This window comes from Bubalus kerabau, chromosome 19, assembly GCF_029407905.1.
Source record: "Bubalus kerabau isolate K-KA32 ecotype Philippines breed swamp buffalo chromosome 19, PCC_UOA_SB_1v2, whole genome shotgun sequence".
In the NCBI taxonomy this organism is placed as follows: domain Eukaryota; kingdom Metazoa; phylum Chordata; class Mammalia; order Artiodactyla; family Bovidae; genus Bubalus; species Bubalus kerabau.
The window spans coordinates 69,241,361-69,261,148 of NC_073642.1; the positions used below are offsets into that span (position 1 = coordinate 69,241,361).

Here is a 19,788-nt window from a genome sequence, read left to right on the forward strand (position 1 = left end):
CCCGGCCTTTGGGGTAGCGGTCACGCCCTGCCAGGCCGCGCTTGCTGGAGGATTGCCAGCCTGAGGGCCCCTGGGGAGGAAGGCCAGTCCTGGGGATCTGGGGCCACCCTGGCTCCTTAGCGACCCAGGGCCTGTGGGATGGGGCGCTCCTTTTGTCTCCAGCAAGCGAGGCTGCCTCCGCTGACCTTGGGAAGTTACCATAGAAACAAGCGTGGGGGCTGGGGCTGGGGGCATTGCTGGCAGTCCTTACTGCCAGCCTGTGGGACACCCCTGCTCGCAGCGGCTTCCTGAGGGTCGTGGGCCGGGTCCAGGGGTGGTGTTGCAGCTGGGACACCGCCCTGGCTCGCGCCTGATTTGGTCCTGAGGCCCTCTGCTTGTTGGGGGTGTGGATGCTTCACCGTCAGCCTGAGAGGGGTGGTCTCAGTTTTGCGTGCCCCTCTTTGTTCTGTGTCGGGGAGGCGCTTGTCCGGAGTCCCTCGGAGGTGAGGAGCTCCTGGACCCCCGGGCAGGGGAGCCTCAGGAATGAGCTGAGGGCACATTCTGTGGCCCGTCACTGGGCCCCCGGGGGACAAAGCTGACCCCGAACCTGTACCCTGGCCCTGGAAGTTTCCGGTTGGTCGGGGGCAGGGTGGCTGCATGCCGTCTTTGAAGGCGCCACGCGGCGTTGCCCACGCTCTGAGGGCACAGGCGGGCTTTGAGGCTTGAGTAGGAGCCTGGTGTCTGCCCAGTGGAGGCAGAATAGGGTGGGCTCAGGGGCCAGGGGTCCCTGAGCACCCCCTGGGGGCCGGCACACTAGCCTCGGGCTCTCCCGGGTCTTCCCGAGAGCCCCTTACCCGCCGTGGGTGAGCCGCGGCAGAGGGTGATTCTGGGGGGCGGCTTGGGGACCAGGCCTGTGGGACACAGGGCACGGATGAGGCCTGGCGCCCTGCACGCCCTGCTGGGCCCGGGTGGGCAGCTCGGTCATGACTTGGGCATGGCAGCTGCCGTGGCAAACGAGGGCTCCGCATGCCAGCCCCCCCCAGGGCCCTGCACAGGCCGCCCCCGCAATTACGTTTCTCTGGGAGCTCTGGTAACCTTGACGCCCCTTTAGAGTCCCCCCCAAGGCTGTGTAATGTCCTTCCTGTCTCTGCAGTCTCCCCCCTGTCCTCCTCTGGGCCTTTCTTGGGTGGGATGCCAGGGCGGGGGGGGTCCCCTCCAAGACCCCTGAAGCTAGAGGTGGGATACAGTGGGGTCATCCCCTGGACCCACGAAGCTCGACGGCATGGGAAGGACAGCTGTGAGCCCCCTCGGCAGGGCAGTGGTGGGCTCCCTCTGGGCGGCGCTCCCAGGCACCCCCCATCTGCTCCACTGCCGCCTCGGGGGCGCCCCCCCCATGTCTGCCCGGATGGCCAGGCCACAGGACATCAGGTTGGTACCCGGCAGGGGCCCGGGGTGGGAAGGGTGCTGAACAGAGGCCCCCGCCAGTGGGGCTCCACAGAGGTGTCCCTCACCCGCAGGGCTGGCGAGGAGCCTGGGAGCCTCGGGGTGAAGGCCCCAGGTGACAGGAGAATGCAGGCAGGCACGGCATGCGTCAGGGTGGCTGGGGCTGTGGGCCTTGACCTCAGGGGCTCCAGCGCCCCCTTAGCCGCCCTGCACCCGTGAACCCTGAGGGCCCCTCCGGGGGTGGGGCAGGCCAGGCATGCGGGGCGTGGCCCGGTCCTCCTACCTCCTGGCGGCCCAGGTCTGAAGCTGGTAACTGAGCCCCACTCACATCCACACGGGCCCTGGGTCTCCTCGGGGTGAGTAAAGGCCTCACCGTCAAGGCCAACTGTCTGTGAAATTACCTTCTTGTTTGGAAGAGGCAATTTTTCTTTGTAAAAAGGCAAATATTTTCCTTCCTGTTCACATGAATCAGCGAGCAGGGCCTGCGAGCCTTGGAAAGGGCTCTGGGATTCAGTGAGAGGGCTGGGGGCTCAGGGCGATGCTTGGAGGGCTGGGGCCCTTCCTCCCTCACCCGTTCTCTCACGCCTGCCCTCATGGCCCCATCCTCAGCTTCCCCTGGGTCCTAGGCCTGGGCCAACACCGGCCCTGCAGAGCCCCCTCGGGGTGGGGCACAGCTGTGTAAGCTCAGGGCAGAGCGGGGCTCCCGTGTAGCAGGCGGCACAGGGTTTGGGGAAGCCAAGTGTGGGGGCATCAGGACAGGCTTCCTGGGGGAGGTGTCCTCTGAGGATGAGAATTGTGGGTGCAGCAAGTCTTCCCTTCACAACCGGACCATGCGGAGGTGCCCACGCCGAGGTGCCCACACAGCCCCCATGGGTCCCACCTGAGTCCCCCTGCCCACGCTCCCCAGCAGAGCAGTGGGTGTTCGTAGTCCTGAGTGTGGGGTCTCCTCCCCCATCCCCACTGCCCAGAAACCAGGCCTGTGCCCCTAGCGGGCCGGCCCCTGCAGAGACGCCCCCCACCCACCCCAGGCTGTGTGAGCTGAGACGCAGTCCCTAGTGGCTGATGGGCTTGTCCTGGGTGTGAAGGGCCCTGGATTTCATCAAAGGGGAGCATGCTGTCCCGGGGCGCTCTGAGTCACCCCTGGTGAGCTGAGCCTGTAGGAGCGGAGACCTGGAGGGCCGGCAGGCTGGGGCGCAGCCTCTTGGCTCCCCGCCCTGCGGGGGCTGACCCAGGGCAGGCAGGGAGGAGGGGGCACCTGAGTTCCATCAGACCAGGGGGCAGAGACGCTGGCCAGGGACGTTCCAGCCTCCTGGGACTTGTGGGGCCGCAGATGGCCGAGGGCCCAGTGTCTGTCTAGTGGTGAGACCTGGGCGTGTCCAGTGGGGATGGACACCTTCTGGGGCGCTGCCAGAGCCATGGAGGTGTTGGGGCGGGGCTGAGTGAGACCCGTGCCGGAACTTGGGCTCCCGAGAGGGTCACGGAGCGGGCAGGTGCCCCAGCAGGCCGAGCCCTGCCCGCTGCTTGTGGGCTCCACTGCCGCATGGTGTCCGGCCTCCCCCAGCGCCCCACCCGTCCTCCTGGTCTCCACGAGCTCTCGAGCCTCGGGGGTGCGGGTTCTGGATGTGCCCCCAGCCTTGGAGGAGGGGGCCCGGCTGGTTCTGGGAGGAGCAGGGAGCTAGCTGTGGCGGGGCGGGGGACTCACCTCAGCTGTGGGCGTCTGCCGATCTATCTGGTCACCCTGAGGGCCCAGCCGGAGTCCCCTGGGCAGGCTGGTTCTGGGCGGTCCTCGTGATGCCCTTTCCTGACGTCCAGGCCATGGGGCCCCGGCGCCCACGTGGAGGCGAGCCGACCCCACTGGTGCACATCTGTGGCCCCCTGTCCTGTCCAGGCAGGCTGGGAGCCAGCCCACCTGCCCTGGTTGTCCCTGGGCAGGGCCTGGGGCAGGGCTGCCCGCTGCACTGCAAGCCTCTGGGTCGGGCGGTCGCGTCTTGCCGTCGGGGCGGTGGGTGGGGAGCTGTGGCCTCACTCAGGGTGGCCGGGGTCCAGGGTAGCAGGCTGGGCTGGGGAGGGGGCAGGGCGGGAGGAGCCCCGAGAGTTCAGCTGGACGGGCCCCCTGCCTGGTGCCCTGGCACCCACCCAGCCCAGTCCAGCCGCCTCCACAGACAGTCGTGCTGCGGTTCCGTGCAGCCCCGTCCTGCCTTCTGAGTCCTCTGGCTTCTCGCTCTGCGCCTGCAGACACTCTTAGCCTCCATCCTGCCCTGGGTGTGATGCATGTGTGGGGAGGGGGACGCGGGACTCCGCTGTCCAGGAAGCTTCAGGTTTAGGACACACGGCCTCAGGTGAAAACCGGGTCTACGTCTGCTCGTGGCCGGAGAAGCCGCGGCCCTCCCTGGCTGAGGGTCCCGGCCCGCTCATGCGCCCCGGGCCCTCCCCGTCCCGCGCGCACCGGCCGCCCCACCACGCTATTAAGGAGCCGCCACGCACCGTAGATTACTTTTATTTTCCTGGATGACACCGCGCTAGGAGGAAAGCTGTCCCTGGGGTCTCTTAAAAGACAACTCCTATTAAAGATGAGAGGAGTTCAGCAAAACGCCAGTCGCTGCACCGAGCGGGAGGCTGACTGAGGGGCCACGCTGCCCGCACTATGCGGGGCCTCCTGTTGGGACCTTTGGAGGCTGACGGGGGGACCAGGGCCGGGGCTGTGGGACGAGGACGGTGTGTGTGGCAGGAGCAGGCCGGGGAGCCGGGCTGGGCGGGTTCTTCCGCCCCGAGCCTGGACACGCCCTGGTCTCTGGTCCCTTTCGCTGGGAGGTGGGGGTGGGGAGGTGGAGGGGTGCTGGGGAGGCGGGTGGGGGTGGCTGATGGAGGTGGTGGAGGGGGTGCTGGGGAGGCAGGTCGGGGTGGCTGATGGAGGCTGGGGCCCTCTGGACCCAGGCCCAGCATATGTGCTTCCTCTGTTGCCTGGTGTCACCTTGAACGCATTAGATTATCAGGGCCGCTCACAAGGCCCCCTGTGGGGGGGGTCACGTCCTCCCACGTTAGAGGTGGGGAGACTGAGGCACCACGTGCGGTCACACGGCCTGTGAGTGACAGAGCCCAGCAGCTGAGTTGGGGGAGGACAGTGGAAAAAAAAGGATGTGCTTGGCGCTTGGTGCAGGAGGGTCCGGGTCCCGTGTCTGCCCGGGCCCGGTCGCCTGGCCTGAACGGGCCGAGCTGCCAGGGGCTGGACGTGGCTGCCCGCAGCTCCGGAGGCCTCTGCGTGGCTGATGGGAAATGAAGTGCGGGCCGAGCAGCTGCTTGCAAGGCGGGGCAGGCATCAGGGCAGCACTGAGTGCCCTGCCCCCTTGTTCCCCCCAGGGCCGCCCAGAAGCTCAGCCTGGCTTCCAAGCGCAAGAAACCCCCCCCGCCGCCGCCCTCCGCCCCGCGCCGGGCCTCCACCTACCCCACGGACTTCAGCGGGGTCCTGCAACTGTGGCCGCCCCCCGCACCCCCTTGCCTGCTCAGGGCCACCTCCAAGGCCAAGGACAACCCAAGCAGTGTTGGCAAGGTAGGCCCCACCCCGAGTCGGCGGTGACCTGTGGGTGGGACTAGGCTTGGCTATCTGGGCATGAGCGGGGTGGGGGAGTGGGTGGTGAGAGACCCTGCTGCCTTCTCTGGGGCTGGATCAGGGGGGGTCTGTGTCCAGATGGGCTGACTGAGGCCCGGGCCGCCTGGACACTCCAGACGGTGGCGGGGAGCCTGGGGGACTGGGGGTGGGGGGGGCAATACGGGAAATGGGTGGGGGGGTGTCCCAGGAGCACTAGCTACTCCTAGAGTAGGGTGGGGCGACCAAGCCTTCCTGGGACTCAGGGCTGGGGTCCGACTCCAGGAACCCCCGTGCCTTGTCTCTCAGGCAGGGCGGGGGCACGGCTGGGGCCCCTCGGCTTGCCAGAGTCTGGGCAAAGCCCCGCCGCATCCTGACACGATAACGGGAGGGGGGCCAGGCCCACAGCATGAAGGGCCCTGCCCGTCACAGCCGGCCGGCTCTCAGCTCCTGTCCCTTCTGCTGAGACGGTTTCCGTCCGGGCGGCGCCTGGGCTGCTCGTGACTGCCCCCAGACCCGCGTCCAGCTGCGTGAGCACCTTAGTGCGGGGGGGCTCTGGGCTGTTTTAGGCGGGGAGCCCGAGCCGCAGAGGGCCGCGGGGGGAGGGCGGGACCCTGGCCCTGAGGATGGACCCCTTCGGCCCCCTCTGCGCCTCCCACCCAGGCCCTGGGCCCGGCCTCTGCAGCCCCCAGAGGCCCACACCCCTGGGCTCAGTCCATCCTGCTGCCTAGGTCGCGCCCCAGGGGGCTTCTGCTCTGGGTCTGGAGAGGGAACTGGCCGTGGGGAAGGGGCTTTAAACACTATGGGCCTGGCTCTGACCTGGGCCTGTCGCTGGACCCTGGGCCCTGGGCCCATCCCGGTGGGGCCGGGCGGCTGGAGGGTTGAGGAGCCTCAGGCACAGACCTGGCTTTCTCCTGCTGCCCTGTGTTACTTGGGATGCACAGGCCTCCCCCTCCCCCGGGGGGACCAGCCCCCCCAAGTATTCCAGGGCAGGCCCCTGCCCCCGCTCTCTGGCAGACCCCCACCCCCGGAGGCAGGAAGCCTGTGGCCACTGTCCTAGCCCTCTCCCCACTCCCCTCCCCCACCAGGCCCCCCTCCCTGCCTCCCTGGACGATGTTATTTGCACGAATATCACATAGTCAGAAATGCCTTCTGAAAGGCATTTAATATTGTCAGAGAAAAGAAGTTAGATTACACTCGATTCTTGACATTAATGTGCCACTTAAGATAATTCATCATTGTGCGGAATTACAGAAGACGGTCCCTCCCCCCATGCCCGCCCGGGGCCCCTCTTAGGAGTGGAAGCCCGTTTTTATGCAAAATGTATTTGTTCCCTACCTGGAAGCTACTCAGCGGGTGCTTTGCAATAGCTGAACATTTAGGGGGAGACGTGCTTGTCTGGTGGGGAGACCCTGTCATTTCCCCTGGTAACGAAAGGCCCTCACAGACCAGGACCCAGCCATGGGGCTGGCATGGGGGTGGGGACCCCAGTGGGGCAGCCCAGTCGGGCTTTTCCCCGCAGGGAACACGCTCCAATCTGCAGGACCCATTTGGCTCCTGAAGTGGCCTGGTGTTCACGCTGAAAAAAAATTGCCAAAAATTACTGGAAAGTGCACATTTTCGTCTGCTTGGCAGCGGCGTTTGGAAATGAAATAGTTTTGTTCGTGTCGTCAGGGAATAAAAGAATCGATTCTCGCCTAATGGAGCCCGGGTTGGAGGAGCTCAGTAGAGGAGTATTTCTCCCTGCGTCTCCCCCAGGACCGCCTCTCCTTAGCAGAGCGGTTTGCATGTCAATTTGCCACATGCCGAAGGGGTGTCGGTGGCGCCTTGCGCGAACTACCCACGGTAAACCAATTTTGCCGGCGTTATGTATCTGTCACTTACAATTAAATCTGTGAAAAATACTGGCTCTGAGATGAGCCTGGTAATTTGATTTACACTGTGGTGGAGAAATCGGAGGTTTCAGCGGAGGCCTGTGTCCTCCTGCGGAAGCCGGGGTCTAATGCTTTCTCCTGGGGGGTGGGGGGCTCACCCGGGGCGGCTCGCCCGGCAGCTCTGGGCCCCTCTCAGCCCGGGGTCTGTGTTCTCTGTGCAGGTTTTGGGGTGTCTGCAGTGCAGCTTACTCTGGGCTCTTGCATCTTAAGTTTCTGGGTCCCCCGCCCCCAGGCTCCTGTTCGCCTGGGGGCCTTGGGGCTCAGGGTCCAGCTCCGGAAGCTGGGCGTAAAGGCAGATGGGCAGCACGGGCGAGCTTTGCATCTGTTTTGGGTTTGGGGGACACATGGTGGCAGAGGCTGCTGGGTGGCCTGCTGGGCCCTGAGCTCAGCTGAGCCTGTCCCGCCCGGTCACCCCGGCCTCGGTCTCCCCATCAAGTCCCCTGACCCCTGACCTCAGAATACCCGTCTCCTCCTGGATCAATCTGCCCTCTTCCTCCCGGTCCTGTGCTGACGGGTTTGCCTCTGGGTCCTGCCTGGTCCTGAGTGTGAGTCTGGCCTCCGGCGGCTCTGGGGTCAGAAGTACCGGAACCCGTTTCTCCCGGGGGCCGCGTGGCCTCAGCCTGTCCTGCTTCGTAGTTTGTCCCTTCGTTCCCCGCGCTCTTGCTGCCCACCCTGGGCCGCGGGCTGGGGAGGATGTGCTCAGGGCCCTGAAGGCCTCTGGCCTGGGGCTGGGAGCTGGCCGGAAGGGCTCCCTGGAGGAGGTGAGGCTGGACCGAGATTGGGGTGGGGCGTGGCCCACGCCCTCCCTCTGCCCTGCATCCGCGCACCACCATCTCTCTTTGGGGCTGCACCTTGCTGTGTGCAGAGCCTGCCCGAGGTCGGGAGTTGGGGGTGTGGGGAGGGCCTTGCTCAGGGGCAGCCTCTGTCCACCCATGGCGCGGGAGCAGGGGGTTGGGGAAGGACACGTCCTCGGGAGCACTCCTGAGGCTCTGATGGGGGCCCTGTGGGAGGGCCCGGGTCTTGCTTCCACTGCCCCCTCTCCCCTTCTCGCTCCATCCTCAGATTTGGGGTTCGGGATTTCAGGGGACCTGCTCGCAGGCTGTGTGATGCAGGTGGGACAGTTGACCTCTCTAAGTGGGTTTCCTCCCTTCTCAAGCCTGCGCAGGCCTGGGGGAGAGGAGTCCCTGTAATGGCTGGCGAGGCCGGGGAGCTGGCAGAGCTGGCGGGGAGCCCATGCAGGTGACTCTGCTCTTGAAGGCCCGGGTCTTGGGGCTTACTCCCCTGGTCCTGGCTCTGCATCGGGGCCAGCGAGAGGGTGTGAGGACCCCTGAGTCGCGGGGTTGCCCTCTGGGTCCCGTCCTCGTCTTCTCTCTCTGCCCACAGGAGCAGCTGGGGTCTGCTTCCTCTGTCTGCCCTGTGCCCCCCTTCATGGGCTCCCTGATCTGTGCTGGCGTGCTCCTCCCGCCAGGCCTCACCGCCTCCCTGCCTCGCTGACCTCATGTGGGACGTGCTCCCGCCTGGGGCTGGGGCGCGGATGCCGCATTCCTCCGGTGGGGACCCCGTGCCGGCCGGGCCCGCTGTCCCGACTCGCGCAAGGCTGCCCCTGCCCTGTAATTAGCGCTGCTCAGAGGCCCGCTCCGCCCGCCTCCCCAGGTGAAGGTCATGCTGCGGATCTGGCCTGAGCAGGGGGCCCAGCGCTCGGCCGAGTCCACGTCCTTCCTCAAGGTGGACCCTCGCAAGAAGCAGGTGACCCTCTACGACCCAGCTGCCGGGCCCCCGGGCAGCACGGGCCCCCGACGTGCCCCTACAGCTGCCGTCCCCAAGATGTTCGCCTTCGACGCGGTCTTCCCCCAGGACTCGGAGCAGGTGAGGTGGCGGGGCGGCCTTGGGCGGGGCGGGTTGGCAGCGCAGGACGACGGGAGATGGTCAGACCTGCACCCCTTCTCATGCAGGGTGGGCAGGAGAGGATGAGAGGAGGCCCGGGTGCAGGGGGCTGGGTGCGGCTGGCAGACCGTCTGTGTTTCCCCTTCCCTGCTGGCCTCCCCACCCTCACGTGCATCCACCAGCTCCTGGGCTGCTTCTCAGGCCGTTTCCAGAGCCCGCCCTCCGAAGCTTTCCGTGCAGAGCTTGTTTTCCCCAGGATGCTCCTCTGTGTGTCCTGTGCGTGCCGTGATCATGCGTGTGGTGTGCTGTGTGTCCGCTGTGATCACACGTGTGCTGTGATGTGTGCCTGCCGTGATCATGCATGCGGTGTGTGTGCTTTCTGTGATCACACGTGTGGTGTGGTGCGGTGCGGTGTGGTGTGTGCTCTCTGTGAATACGTCTGTGGTGTGGTGTGTGCCCACCGTGAACACGTGTGCTGTGGTGTGTGCCTGCCGTGGTCATGTGTGCAGTGTGGTGTGTGCCCGCCGTGAACATGTGTGGTATGTGTGCCCGCTGTGATGACACATGTGGTGTGCTGTGTGCCCACTGTGAACACGTGCAGTGTGTTGTGTGCCCACTGTGATCACATGTGCAGTGTGGTGTGTGCTCTGTGAACACATGTGTGCTCACTGTGATCACGAGTGTGGTGTGGTGTGTGCCCGCTGTGATCACACGTGTGGTCTGGTGTGTGCCCATCGTGATCACACATGTGCTATGGTGTGTGCTCTCTGTGATCACACGTGTGCTGTGGTGTGTGCCCGCCGTGATCACACGTGCAGTGTGGTGTGTGCCCGCCATGATCACACATGTGCTGTGGTGTGTGCTCTCTGTGAACATGTGTGTGGTGTGATGTGTGTGCCCATCGTGATCACACGTCCGGTGTGGTGTGTGCTTTCTGTGATCACACGTGTGCTGTGGTGTGTGCTCTCTGTGATCACACGTCCGGTGTGGTGTGTGCTTTCTGTGATCACACGTGTGCTGTGGTGTGTGCTCTCTGTGATCACACGTGTGCTGTGGTGTATGCTCTCTGTGATCACGCAAGTGTGGTGTGGTGTGTGCTCTCTGTGATCACACGTGTGGTGTGGTGTGTGCCCATTGTGATCACACATCTGGTGTGGTGTGTGCTTTCTGTGAACACGTGTGTGGTGTGTGTGCTCACTGTGATCATGCGTGTGGTGTGCTGTGTGCCTGGTGTGGCCACAGTGGCAGTGTGACTTCTGTGTGTGCGCATTGTGTGCCTGTCAGCTGTGTCTGTCGGCTCACGCTGCAAATGTGTGTGTCTGTGTCCGGTCCGTGTGTGTTATGTGTCCACGTGGAGATCTCTGTGTCCTTGGTCCTGGTGACCTCCCGGCCACCTCGTGGACTCACTGTCCATGTGTGATGCGATGGAAGAGGCAGGAGGCAGGGTGGCGGCCTGACTCTGTGCCCCTCCCGCAGGCCGAGGTCTGCTCGGGGACCGTGGCCGACGTGCTCCAGTCGGTGGTGGGTGGGGCTGATGGCTGCATTTTCTCCTTTGGCCATGCAAGCCTCGGTAAGTGCCCCTGACCACCCGCTCTGCAGTCTCTGGAGGCCATTTCGGGGGGGGGTGGCGGGGCTGGGCTTGTCCCCTACGGGCAGTGGGAGAGGAAGCCCAGACTACAGGCCTGGACATCAGGCGCCCAGTGGAGCAGGTGAGAGCGGGCCGCCAGGGTGCCGGCCCGGCTAGCTCTGAGGACCCATCCACCGGCCCACAGGCAAGTCCTACACCATGATTGGGAGGGACAGCTCGCCGCAGAGCCTGGGCGTCGTGCCCTGCGCCATCTCTTGGCTCTTCAGGCTCATGGACGAGCGCAGGGAGAGGACGGGCGCCCGCTTCTCCGTCCGCGTCTCGGCCGTGGAGGTGTGCAGCCGGGGCCAGAGCCTGCGGGACCTGCTGGCCGAGGTGGCCTCCGGCAGCCTGCAGGACACCCAGTCCCCGGGCGTGTACCTGCGGGAGGACCTGGCGTGCGGGGCACAGGTACCCTCACCGCACCGGGGGGCGGGGCTGCGGGCTGGGGCGGAGGCGGGGCCGCGGGCTGGAGGGCGGGGCCGCGGGCTGGGACGGAGGCGGGGCCGCGGGCTGGGGCGGAGGCGGGGCCGCGGGCTGGAGGGCGGGGCCGCGGGCTGGGACGGAGGCGGGGCCGCGGGCTGGGGCGGAGGCGGGGCCGCGGGCTGGGACGGAGGCGGGGCCGCAGGCTAGGGGGCGGGGCCGCAGGCTGGTTAGCGAGGCGCCGTGGGGACAGCTCAGCCCCAAGTTACTCTGGTGCCTACCCCACTGTCCGTCCATCCGTCCGTCCTCAGCTCCAGAACCAGAGTGAGCTGCGGGCGCCCACGGCCGAGAAGGCGGCCTTCTACCTGGATGCGGCACTGGCCGCCCGCGAGGACGCCCGGGGAGGCTCCCACGTGCTCTTCACGCTGCACGTGTACCAGTACCGCGTGGAGAAGTGCGGCAGAGGCGGAAGTAGGTGGCCGTGTGCCTGCGTCGTGGGGTCGGGCGCCCTGGGTCTGGGGGCCCTGGGGCTGAGCCTTCACCTCCCGCCCTGTGGTTTCAGTGTCTGGAGGCCGCAGCCGCCTGCACCTCATTGACCTGGGCAGCTGTGAAGAGGCCCCCGGGGGCCCCCCATCACTGTCGTTGTCGGCCTTGGGCAGCGTCATTCTGGCGCTGGTTAGCGGAGCCAAGCACGTGCCCTGCAGGTACGTGCGGGCTCCTGGGTGGGCCTGGGGAACCGGCCCAGCCCACGTCAGGCGTGTCCACTGTGCCCATGGTCCCTGACCCCTCTGTCCTTTCTTCCTCATTGTGTGACCGGCTTTGCTACCCAAGGGCTGGCAGGGAGTCCTGCTCCCAGGGCCCGGGGGGCAGAGGTGGGTGTCAGACCCAACCCCGGGGCCCCAGGCATGGCCCATGTCTAGCTAGAGGCCCTCCTCCCCCCTCCCTCCAGCCCTGTAGCAGCCCTCAAGCCCAGTGGTCCCCCAGCAGCCCCCCAGGCCCTCCGCCTCTGAGCCTCGCACCCCCCGGTCCCCAGGGAGCACAGGCTTACTGCACTGCTGCGGGAGACCCTGGCCACCGCCAACTGCCGAACCACCATGATTGCCCATGTGTCCGATGCGCCAGCCCGCCACGCCGAGACGCTCAGCACCGTGCAGCTGGCTGCCCGTATCCACCGCCTACGCAGGAAGAAGGTCAAGGTTGGTTTCGCTTCCTGGGCCCCTGCCTACATGGCGGAGGTGCCGGCGCTCCTCCTGCCCCAGAGGAGGCCGGGTCCGTGCCCATGGTCGCCCCCAGGAGAACCAGAGTGGCTCACGTTGGGGGCTGTGGTGGCCTGGTCTCTGTTCACCCGGCCCCGGGGAGGTGTGTGGCCAGGGCAGCCTACCGGACCACCGTGGCCTGTACCCTCCCAGGCCTGGTCCTACAGGGCACGCCCTGGGACCCTCACTGGGTCTGGAGGATGGAGTTGGGGTGCCCTGGGGCCCGGGCCCTGGGTCTGAATCCTGGGTTTGCAGTTGACGCTGTGTGTGCCTAGGGCGTATCCTTGCCTCCCTGCGACTCAGCTTACCACTTTCTAGGGTGTTGCTGAGAAGGTCCGGTTGTGTTGGGAACCTGAGACCTTGCTGGGGGCAGGGACGAGTCTGGTGGCCACGCCATCACTTCTGTCCCTTGAGTGTGGCGCGTGCGGCTGGGGGTGCTGGGGGAGAGGGGCAGGCGGGATGACGCTCAGGGGGGCCCTGCTCTGTCCCCAGTACGCATCCAGCTCCTCCGGTGGGGACAGCTCGTGTGAGGAAGGCCGTGCCCGTCGCCCCCCGCACCTGCGCCCCTTCCATCCCCGCGCCGTGGCCCCGGACCCCGACCACCTGGCCGCCAGCTCGCCCGGCGACCCCGACTACTCCTCAAGCAGTGAGCAGTCCTGTGACACGGTCATCTACGTGGGGCCTGGCGGGACGGCGCTGTCGGACCGCGAGCTCACGGACAGCGAGGGCCCGCCTGACTTCGTGCCCATCATCCCCGCGCTGAGCCACCCCCGCCCCACCCCGGGCCCGCGGGAGGCCGACCACTTCCGCTGCAGCACCTTCGCGGAGCTGCAGGAGCGGCTGGGCTGCATTCCCGGCACCGAGGGCCACCCTGGGGCCCAGGCCGGCCCAGCCCGCACAGGCAGGAAGCCCTCGCCGCCCGAGGCCGCGGCCCCCAGGACGCCCGTGGGCGCTCCGCTGGCCGCCAGCACGCCTCGTGGCAGCCCTAGCCCAGACACTCAGCGGGGTGCCCCGGAGCCCCCCAAGGCCAGCGCTGACCAGAAAGAGGAGGGCACCACCAGGCCTGAGCTGCCCACTCTGCCAGATAAGACCACGTCGGGCGGAGGCAGGAGGCTGCTGCCCAACCCGGCCCCACCCCCGCCTTGGCAGCCGGAAGCTGGCGGGGCCTCTGAGGAGCCTGGCGGGGGTGATGGTGGGGGTGCGATACGGACGCCCCCCGTGGGCAGGAGCGGGCAGGCCGAGCGCCGCTGCCCGCCTGCACGCGGCCACCGGCTGGAACGGGGCCTGCTGACCACCACGGTAACCCTGCAGCAGCCCGTGGAGCTGAACGGGGAGGACGAGCTGGTGTTCACGCTGGTGGAAGAGCTGTCGCTGGGGGGCCTTGCCGGCCCCGGGCGCCCCTCCAGCCTGGCCAGCCTTGGCAGTGACTGCTCCCTGCAGGCCCTGGCCTCGGGCTCGAGGCCAGTGAGCATCATCAGCAGCATCAACGATGAGTTCGACGCATACACCTCACCACCCCCCGGCGGGGCCCTGGACGGGGCAGCCTGGGCGAGTGGCAGCCAGAGCTCGTCTGGCAGCTCCTGGCTCAGCGAGGTCAGCATGTGCACGGCCGACAGCTTTGGCCGCACGCCAGCGGGCCCCCCGGACTCCGTCGGCTCTGAGGTGCCGGCAGGGGCCCCCTTGCTGGGCTCCTCCGTCCCGGACGGTGGGTCTCCGGAGGACAGTGGCCTTCAGCGCTCAGAGCGTGGCAGACTGGACAGTCCCTTGCCCGCCCAGGGTCCTTGTCCCACGGAGGAGGCCGTGGCAGACCCCGGCCGACATGGCCGGGAGCCATCTGCTGTGTCTCCCCGGGGGCCAGCCTCTGCACAGACCCTCCACTCCAGCCTGCCCCGCACACCGAGGACTACCTCCGCAGCCGGTCGCGTGGGCTGCCCCCGCCTGGCCACAGGCCCACCTGGCCCTGGAGGCCTCTTCGAGGACCCTTGGCTGCTCCGGGCTGACGACTGTGGCCCGCCACCCCTGGCTTCAGCCGGCAGGGCCCCCAGCCCAGCCCCGACGCTGGCTTGTGCCCGCAGGGTGGTGGATGGCTGTGAGGTGGGCCGCATGGCCCACAGGCCAGAAGTTGTGGCCCCAATCCCACCCCTGCGGAGGGGGGCCACCACACTGGGGGTGAGCACGCCCTCCGCCTCCTTTGGGGACGCCCCGGCAGAGGCAGCGGCCTGCCTGGGCAGCCCCAAGGCCACCCCCGCCAGCAAGAAGAGCGCGGCTCCCAAGGGGGGCTTCTGTGCGAGGCCTGGAGGTGTGGCCCCCCCAGCACCCCCCGTGCGCAAGTCCAGCCTGGAGCACAAGACCGGCCCCGGGCCGTCCTCTCCGCAGGCCGGGAGCCCGGCTTGGCCCGGGGCTGCTGCCTTCCTCCGAGGGGACGGGGAGGCCAGGCCTGGTGGCCGGGCTGACCACTCCATCCCCAGGGCCACGTCCAGCCTGAAGGCCCGGACTGGCAAGGCAGAGACAGCGTGCCGACCTGCCACCCATGGATCTCTGGAGCGCTGTGAGGGCCTGGCGCACGGCAGCAGCAAGGCCAGGGAAGCCCCCGGTCGGCCAGCCCGCGCAGTGCCCCGGCTGGGTGTCCCACCCACCAGCCCCACGCCTGGGCCCGCGCCTGCCTGTAGGAGCAGCCCCGCCAAGGGCGCCGGGGCCCCCAAGCCCCCCAGCAGTGGGAGCAAGGGCCGCAGCGTAGCGGCTGGCGGGCCCCGGGCCCTGGGCTCTTCGGCGAAGCCGCTGGCCCCCACGGTGGGGAGGGCCCCTTGCGGCCCCGTGACGGGCCCCAGGGCAGCCCCGCGGGTGGCGCCGGGTGTCGGGGCCAAGGCCAGCCGGGGCACCATCATGGGCACCAAGCAGGCGCTCCGGGCCACCCACAGCCGCGTGCACGAGCTGGCGGCCGGGGGCACCCGCGGCCGGGGCGGCCCCTCCTGGGGCTCGGCCGACTCGGACAGCGGCAACGACAGCGGCGTGAACGTTTCGGAGGAGCGGCCGCCCGCCAGCCCGGCGCTGCCCTCGCCGTACAGCAAGGTGACGGCGCCGCGGCGGCCTCAGCGCTACAGCAGCGGGCACGGCAGCGACAACAGCAGCGTGCTGAGCGGGGAGCTGCCGCCCGCCATGGGCCGCACGGCGCTCTTCTACCACAGCGGCGGCAGCAGCGGCTACGAGAGCGTTCTGCGGGACAGCGAGGCCACGGGCAGCGCCTCCTCGGCCCCCGACTCCATGAGCGACAGCGGGGCTGCCTCCCCGGGCGCCCGCTCCCGCAGCCTCAAGTCCCCCAAGAAGAGGGCCACAGGTGGGTGTCCGTCTCGGCCGCGGGCCACCCTGCACCGCCGGGCATCCCCTTGGCGGATCCCAGGTGTAGGCAGCCCCTTGTCGTGGTCCGGGCGTGGGTTGGGAAAGAATTTCCAGACGTGAGACAGAATGAAAGAAGAATAAAGTTTATTAGAGCGGGAGACGCCGTTAGAACAGCGGGCCAGCTCAAGGGAGAACCGAAGACGCACAGGGGTCTTTATTCCGCTTTTATACCCGGGGTACAGGGGGTGGGATAGGGGTCTTGTGGGTCGTTTGCTGATTGGATGAGGCATGGGCAGGGCAGACCCCTTCTCCCTGTGGGCCAGGAGGGGAGACAGGCTATACTGCTCCATTAACAGCAACACCACCGGGGACGGAAGGGCGATGAGGGTCTGGTATTTCAGTTCCCGCGTTCCCAGGCCCTCCTGGGTTTCATCTGCCCTTCCGTCTGTGGGTCGCCGCACCCTTGACGGGTTCAGACGCAGGCCGAAGGGATAGGCGTGCCCCGCCCTCTGCGGTTTGTAAACGCACCCTACGTGTGTCCTTCTCTGCCCCCCTGCGCTGCCCCCAGGCTGGTCCCCGTCCTGTCAGAGTGGGCTGGCGAGGGTGGGCCCCCTGAGGTTACCCTGCCGAGGCGTGCAGGGCTGGGAGAGGATGGGAGGCTACCAAGTCCGCTGGCTGTCTGGAAGCCCCGTGTCCGTCCCCTGGACCCCCATCTCTGCGGACCCAGCTAGGGTGGGCTGTTTTGCAGGCCGAGTGTGGCTGGGGGATTTGGGCACTGGTGGACGTTTTCCAGGGCATTGTGAGTGAGGCACGCACGCTCTGAATGAAGGAAGGTGCACGGGAAAGCCGGAGGCTGGCGGAGGTGGTAGAGAGGGGCGTCCCGGGCGACGTGGGGGTGCCAGTGTGGGCCTGGCTTCGCGGTCTGTCCGGGGGCAGTGGGAGTAGAGACTCCTGTGAGTTAGGAGGCCATGCAGCCCATTAGGGTGTTCAAGGGTGACCGCCAGGGGTCACGGGCTGTGGCCTCGAGGCTGTGCCGTGCGAGGAGGCTGGTGTGTGGCTGTCCAGGAGGGAGGTGCTAGGGGGCGGCTGGAGTCCTATGTGTTCCATGGGGCAGGGCTGGTCAGGGTTTCTGGCCAGCGCTAGGCTGAGCATTTCGGGATGGGGCCCCTGTGGGCTCTGCCCGTCAGAGCCGTGGCCAGGCTGGGGGCTGGGGATCTGGCCTCTGCACGCCCAGCGCCTGGCTGTCTGTTCCAGGTCTGCAGCGGCGACGGCTGAACCAGGCCCCCATGCCCGACACCGCCGCCCTGGGCCGCAAGCCCAGCCTCCCGGGGCAGTGGGTGGACCTGCCCCCACCCCTGGCCGGCGCACTGAAGGAGCCCTTCGAGATCAAGGTGTACGAGATTGACGATGTGGAACGGCTGCAGCGGCGCCGTTTGCCCCCCAGGGAGGGCCCGGCGGAGGTGGGGACAGCGGGGGTGTGGCTGGGAGGGCAGGGGGGCTTCTCGGTGCGACCGGCAGCCCGCCAACCTCACCTTCCCCTCTCGTCCGCAGCCCTCCCAGAGCTTGGAAAAGGTAGGAACAGCCCCACTGGTCCTGAGCCCCTGGCAGTGGAGGGGGTCCTGTGGCCACCTCCCTTGTGCCCTGGAATTGCGCTCGGTGGGGGGCCTTCCCACAGCCACGGCACTCATCCTGGGCCTGGGTTCCTGGGTTCCTTGTGGGCCCATGGTCTGAGCCCCATGCGGGTGGGGAGCGGGGTGGTAAGGGAGGGGCAGGGCCTAACCCCTGCCCACCTTGGAGGCCCCACCGTGCGCCTGTCCAGGCCTGGAGGGTGGAGCAGGGCTAGGGTCAAGGCTGGGGTGCCGGAACCCTGGGGAGCAGGCTGTCGTCCATGCCTGAGCCCCTCCACGCCCCCACCCCCATGCTCAGGGCCCGGTGTGCGCCAGTGCCAGGCTGCGGCTGGCCGAGCGCAGGCTGCAGCGGCTGCAGGAGGTGCGGGCGAAGCGGGAGCTGTTGCGCGGGGAGCTGGCCGAGACCCAGGGCCGGCTGATGCTGGAGCCCGGCCGCTGGCTGGAGCAGTGTGAGTCTTCCAGCCCTGCCTGGGGACCCCGGACTGCCAGCCCTGCCCAGCACCCTGGTCCAACCATTTCACCCCAGGCCCAGGGGGCGGGGGGTGGGGACCCGGAGGCCGGGAGGGGGAGGGGCGACGCCTCGGCCATGCGGGGACCTGGGCCTGACCGGCTCTCCTCTCCCCCCGACGCCTGCAGTCGAGGTGGACCCGGGGCTGGAGCCCGAGTCGGCTGAGTACCTGGTGGCCCTGGAGCACGCCACTGCCGCCCTGGAGCAGTGCGTGAACCTGTGCAAGGCCCACATCATGATGGTCACCTGCTTCGACATCAGCGTGGCCGCCCCCGCCACCGCCCCGGGGCCCCAGGAGGTGGACGTCTGAGGCTGGGCCACGGGCCCCTGGGGGAGGGCACAGGGCGTCGGGGGCTCGTGGATGGGACCTGGGATGGAGCGAGGATGTGCTGGGGGTCGGAGGGAGGAGGATGTGCAGGGTCCCTTGCGGGACAGGGCGGGGAGGGGTCTTGGAGGCGAGGGAGCGTGAGGGACGGGAGGGGCTGGCCGAGCCCGCGGGCGGAGGAGCGAGTGTGCAGGACTCGGGAGGACTGTGACGCAAGTGCCTTTAACCTTGGACTGGGTTTCTCTCCTTTCTGCATTTGGTGCTAAGGACTCAGGCCACCAGCATACAGCGGCCCCTGGTCGGTGCCTGCGGCCGTCCGGGGGCCGCCGGACTGTGTCGGATCGGATCACGCCTTGTGTACAGCTAAGCGGTTTCCGTGCAGCAGAGCAGCCCTGGGCTCGCCAGGCTCTCTGCTTTAGGTTCAGGGTTACTTTTCCTTCACAGCCGTTTCCTCTCGACAGAGCCGACCTTAGGGGTCTGCAGACCCCGTGTGTTCTCTCTGCTGATCTCGGATGGAGCCTGGAGAGGGTGGGTCTCCTGGGCGGGGTGGCTGACTCTCCGTCCCCGGGACCTGCTCTGTCCTGACGTCACCAGGAGGGCAGCGCCCAAGGGCTGAACTGAAGGCACCTGGCGCCTTCTTCCACGGCAGGAATTCTTACCAAACCACAAGCAAAAAAACAAAACAGACCAACCCACACACACAGATTGGGGGATGAGGGTTTTGTAAAGGTGCTGTCAGGCTCATATTTTTGTATCATTTTGCCTACAAATGCGGTATTTGCAGTGGGAACTTGAAGATAAATGATCTATGTTTTTATGGTTTTCTATGGAAGGTGTTCCTGCGGCCGGGCTCTTGCCGGGGCGGGGGAGGTCCCTGGGCAGGGCGAGGGTCCTTGGGAGGCCAAATGCAGACCGGGATGAGCCTGCTTACAGGAGCGGGACGTTCCCATCACGACGGGTTCTTTTTTTCTGACCGTTGTGGATTTTCTAGGGTCGTCCGAACCTTTGTACAAACATGTAGATAACAGCTTGCTGCAGTTTTTATTTGTGAATAAAAGATGCATCCCTTGTTCACGAGGCTCCTGAGTCCACCTGGCGGGCCGTCCTCCAAGGGTTCCGGGGCGAGGTGGGGCAAGGAGGCTGCGGGGGGCACCTCCCATCCACAAACCCCACAGTGGGGGCCAGCCGTCGGCAAGAGGGTGCGGATGGGGAGGAGGCCCTGCTGCAAGCCCGGGGCTCCAGCCCCTATCTGCGCTCTGTCCCTGCTCCCAGCCCCTTTGTCTGTAGTTGCCCAGACCGGCTCAGCTCCCGGGGGGCTTGGCCGACAGGAAACAGCGCTTTCTGGGGGTCCCTGGCCTCTTCCCAGAGGCTGTGTTAGCTGGGAACCCTGGCAGTGGCGAGGAGGAGCCCCTCTGGGACACCCAAGCTCCTTCCTTTGCCCCCCACCTCCGCACCCCATCTGCTTTTCCAGAATACAAACCCCCGGACACTCCACGGGGTCAGGGTCCAGGACCACCTGAGCCGGCAGGAGCCCCTCACCCAGCACCGTCACCCTCCCCTCTCCTGTGCTCAGGCCTCCTGTCCCGTGGCCCTGGGTGCTTCCCGGTGGCCGCGCTCGTCTCCTCTGGGTGCCCCCATCCCATGCACCCAGGCAGGCACCTGGAGGCTCCTCCCAGCCCGCTGGGCCTCTCGCAGACGCTATGCCTGGGACCCCCACCTCCAGCCGGCCAGCGTGGGGCCCACTGCTCGGTGGCCTCGCTGTCCCGGGGTGCAGCCCCCGACCGGGGCGTCTTGTGTGTGCTCTCCGCCTGTCTCCTGGCGTCGTGGGGGCCCCCCGGGGGCGTGGTGAGTGACTCACTCTTGCT

General features: G+C 67.5%; 1 protein-coding gene across 1 annotated transcript in view; it reads left to right on the forward strand.

The window, feature by feature from the left end:
• Positions 1-18,991, forward strand: part of KIF26A (kinesin family member 26A) — a 39,092-nt gene extending 20,101 nt beyond the window's left edge. Inside the window, exons 5-16 of the mRNA XM_055556204.1 lie at positions 4,780-4,969; positions 8,593-8,805; positions 10,300-10,393; positions 10,596-10,858; positions 11,182-11,341; positions 11,433-11,574; positions 11,904-12,066; positions 12,619-15,460; positions 16,717-16,922; positions 17,014-17,034; positions 17,389-17,539; positions 17,727-18,991. Coding sequence (XP_055412179.1) covers positions 4,780-4,969; positions 8,593-8,805; positions 10,300-10,393; positions 10,596-10,858; positions 11,182-11,341; positions 11,433-11,574; positions 11,904-12,066; positions 12,619-15,460; positions 16,717-16,922; positions 17,014-17,034; positions 17,389-17,539; positions 17,727-17,908 — 4,627 coding nt within the window. The 3' untranslated portion in view covers positions 17,909-18,991. The remainder of the gene's footprint in view (positions 1-4,779; positions 4,970-8,592; positions 8,806-10,299; positions 10,394-10,595; positions 10,859-11,181; positions 11,342-11,432; positions 11,575-11,903; positions 12,067-12,618; positions 15,461-16,716; positions 16,923-17,013; positions 17,035-17,388; positions 17,540-17,726) is intronic.
• The last annotated feature ends 797 nt before the right edge of the window (positions 18,992-19,788 follow it).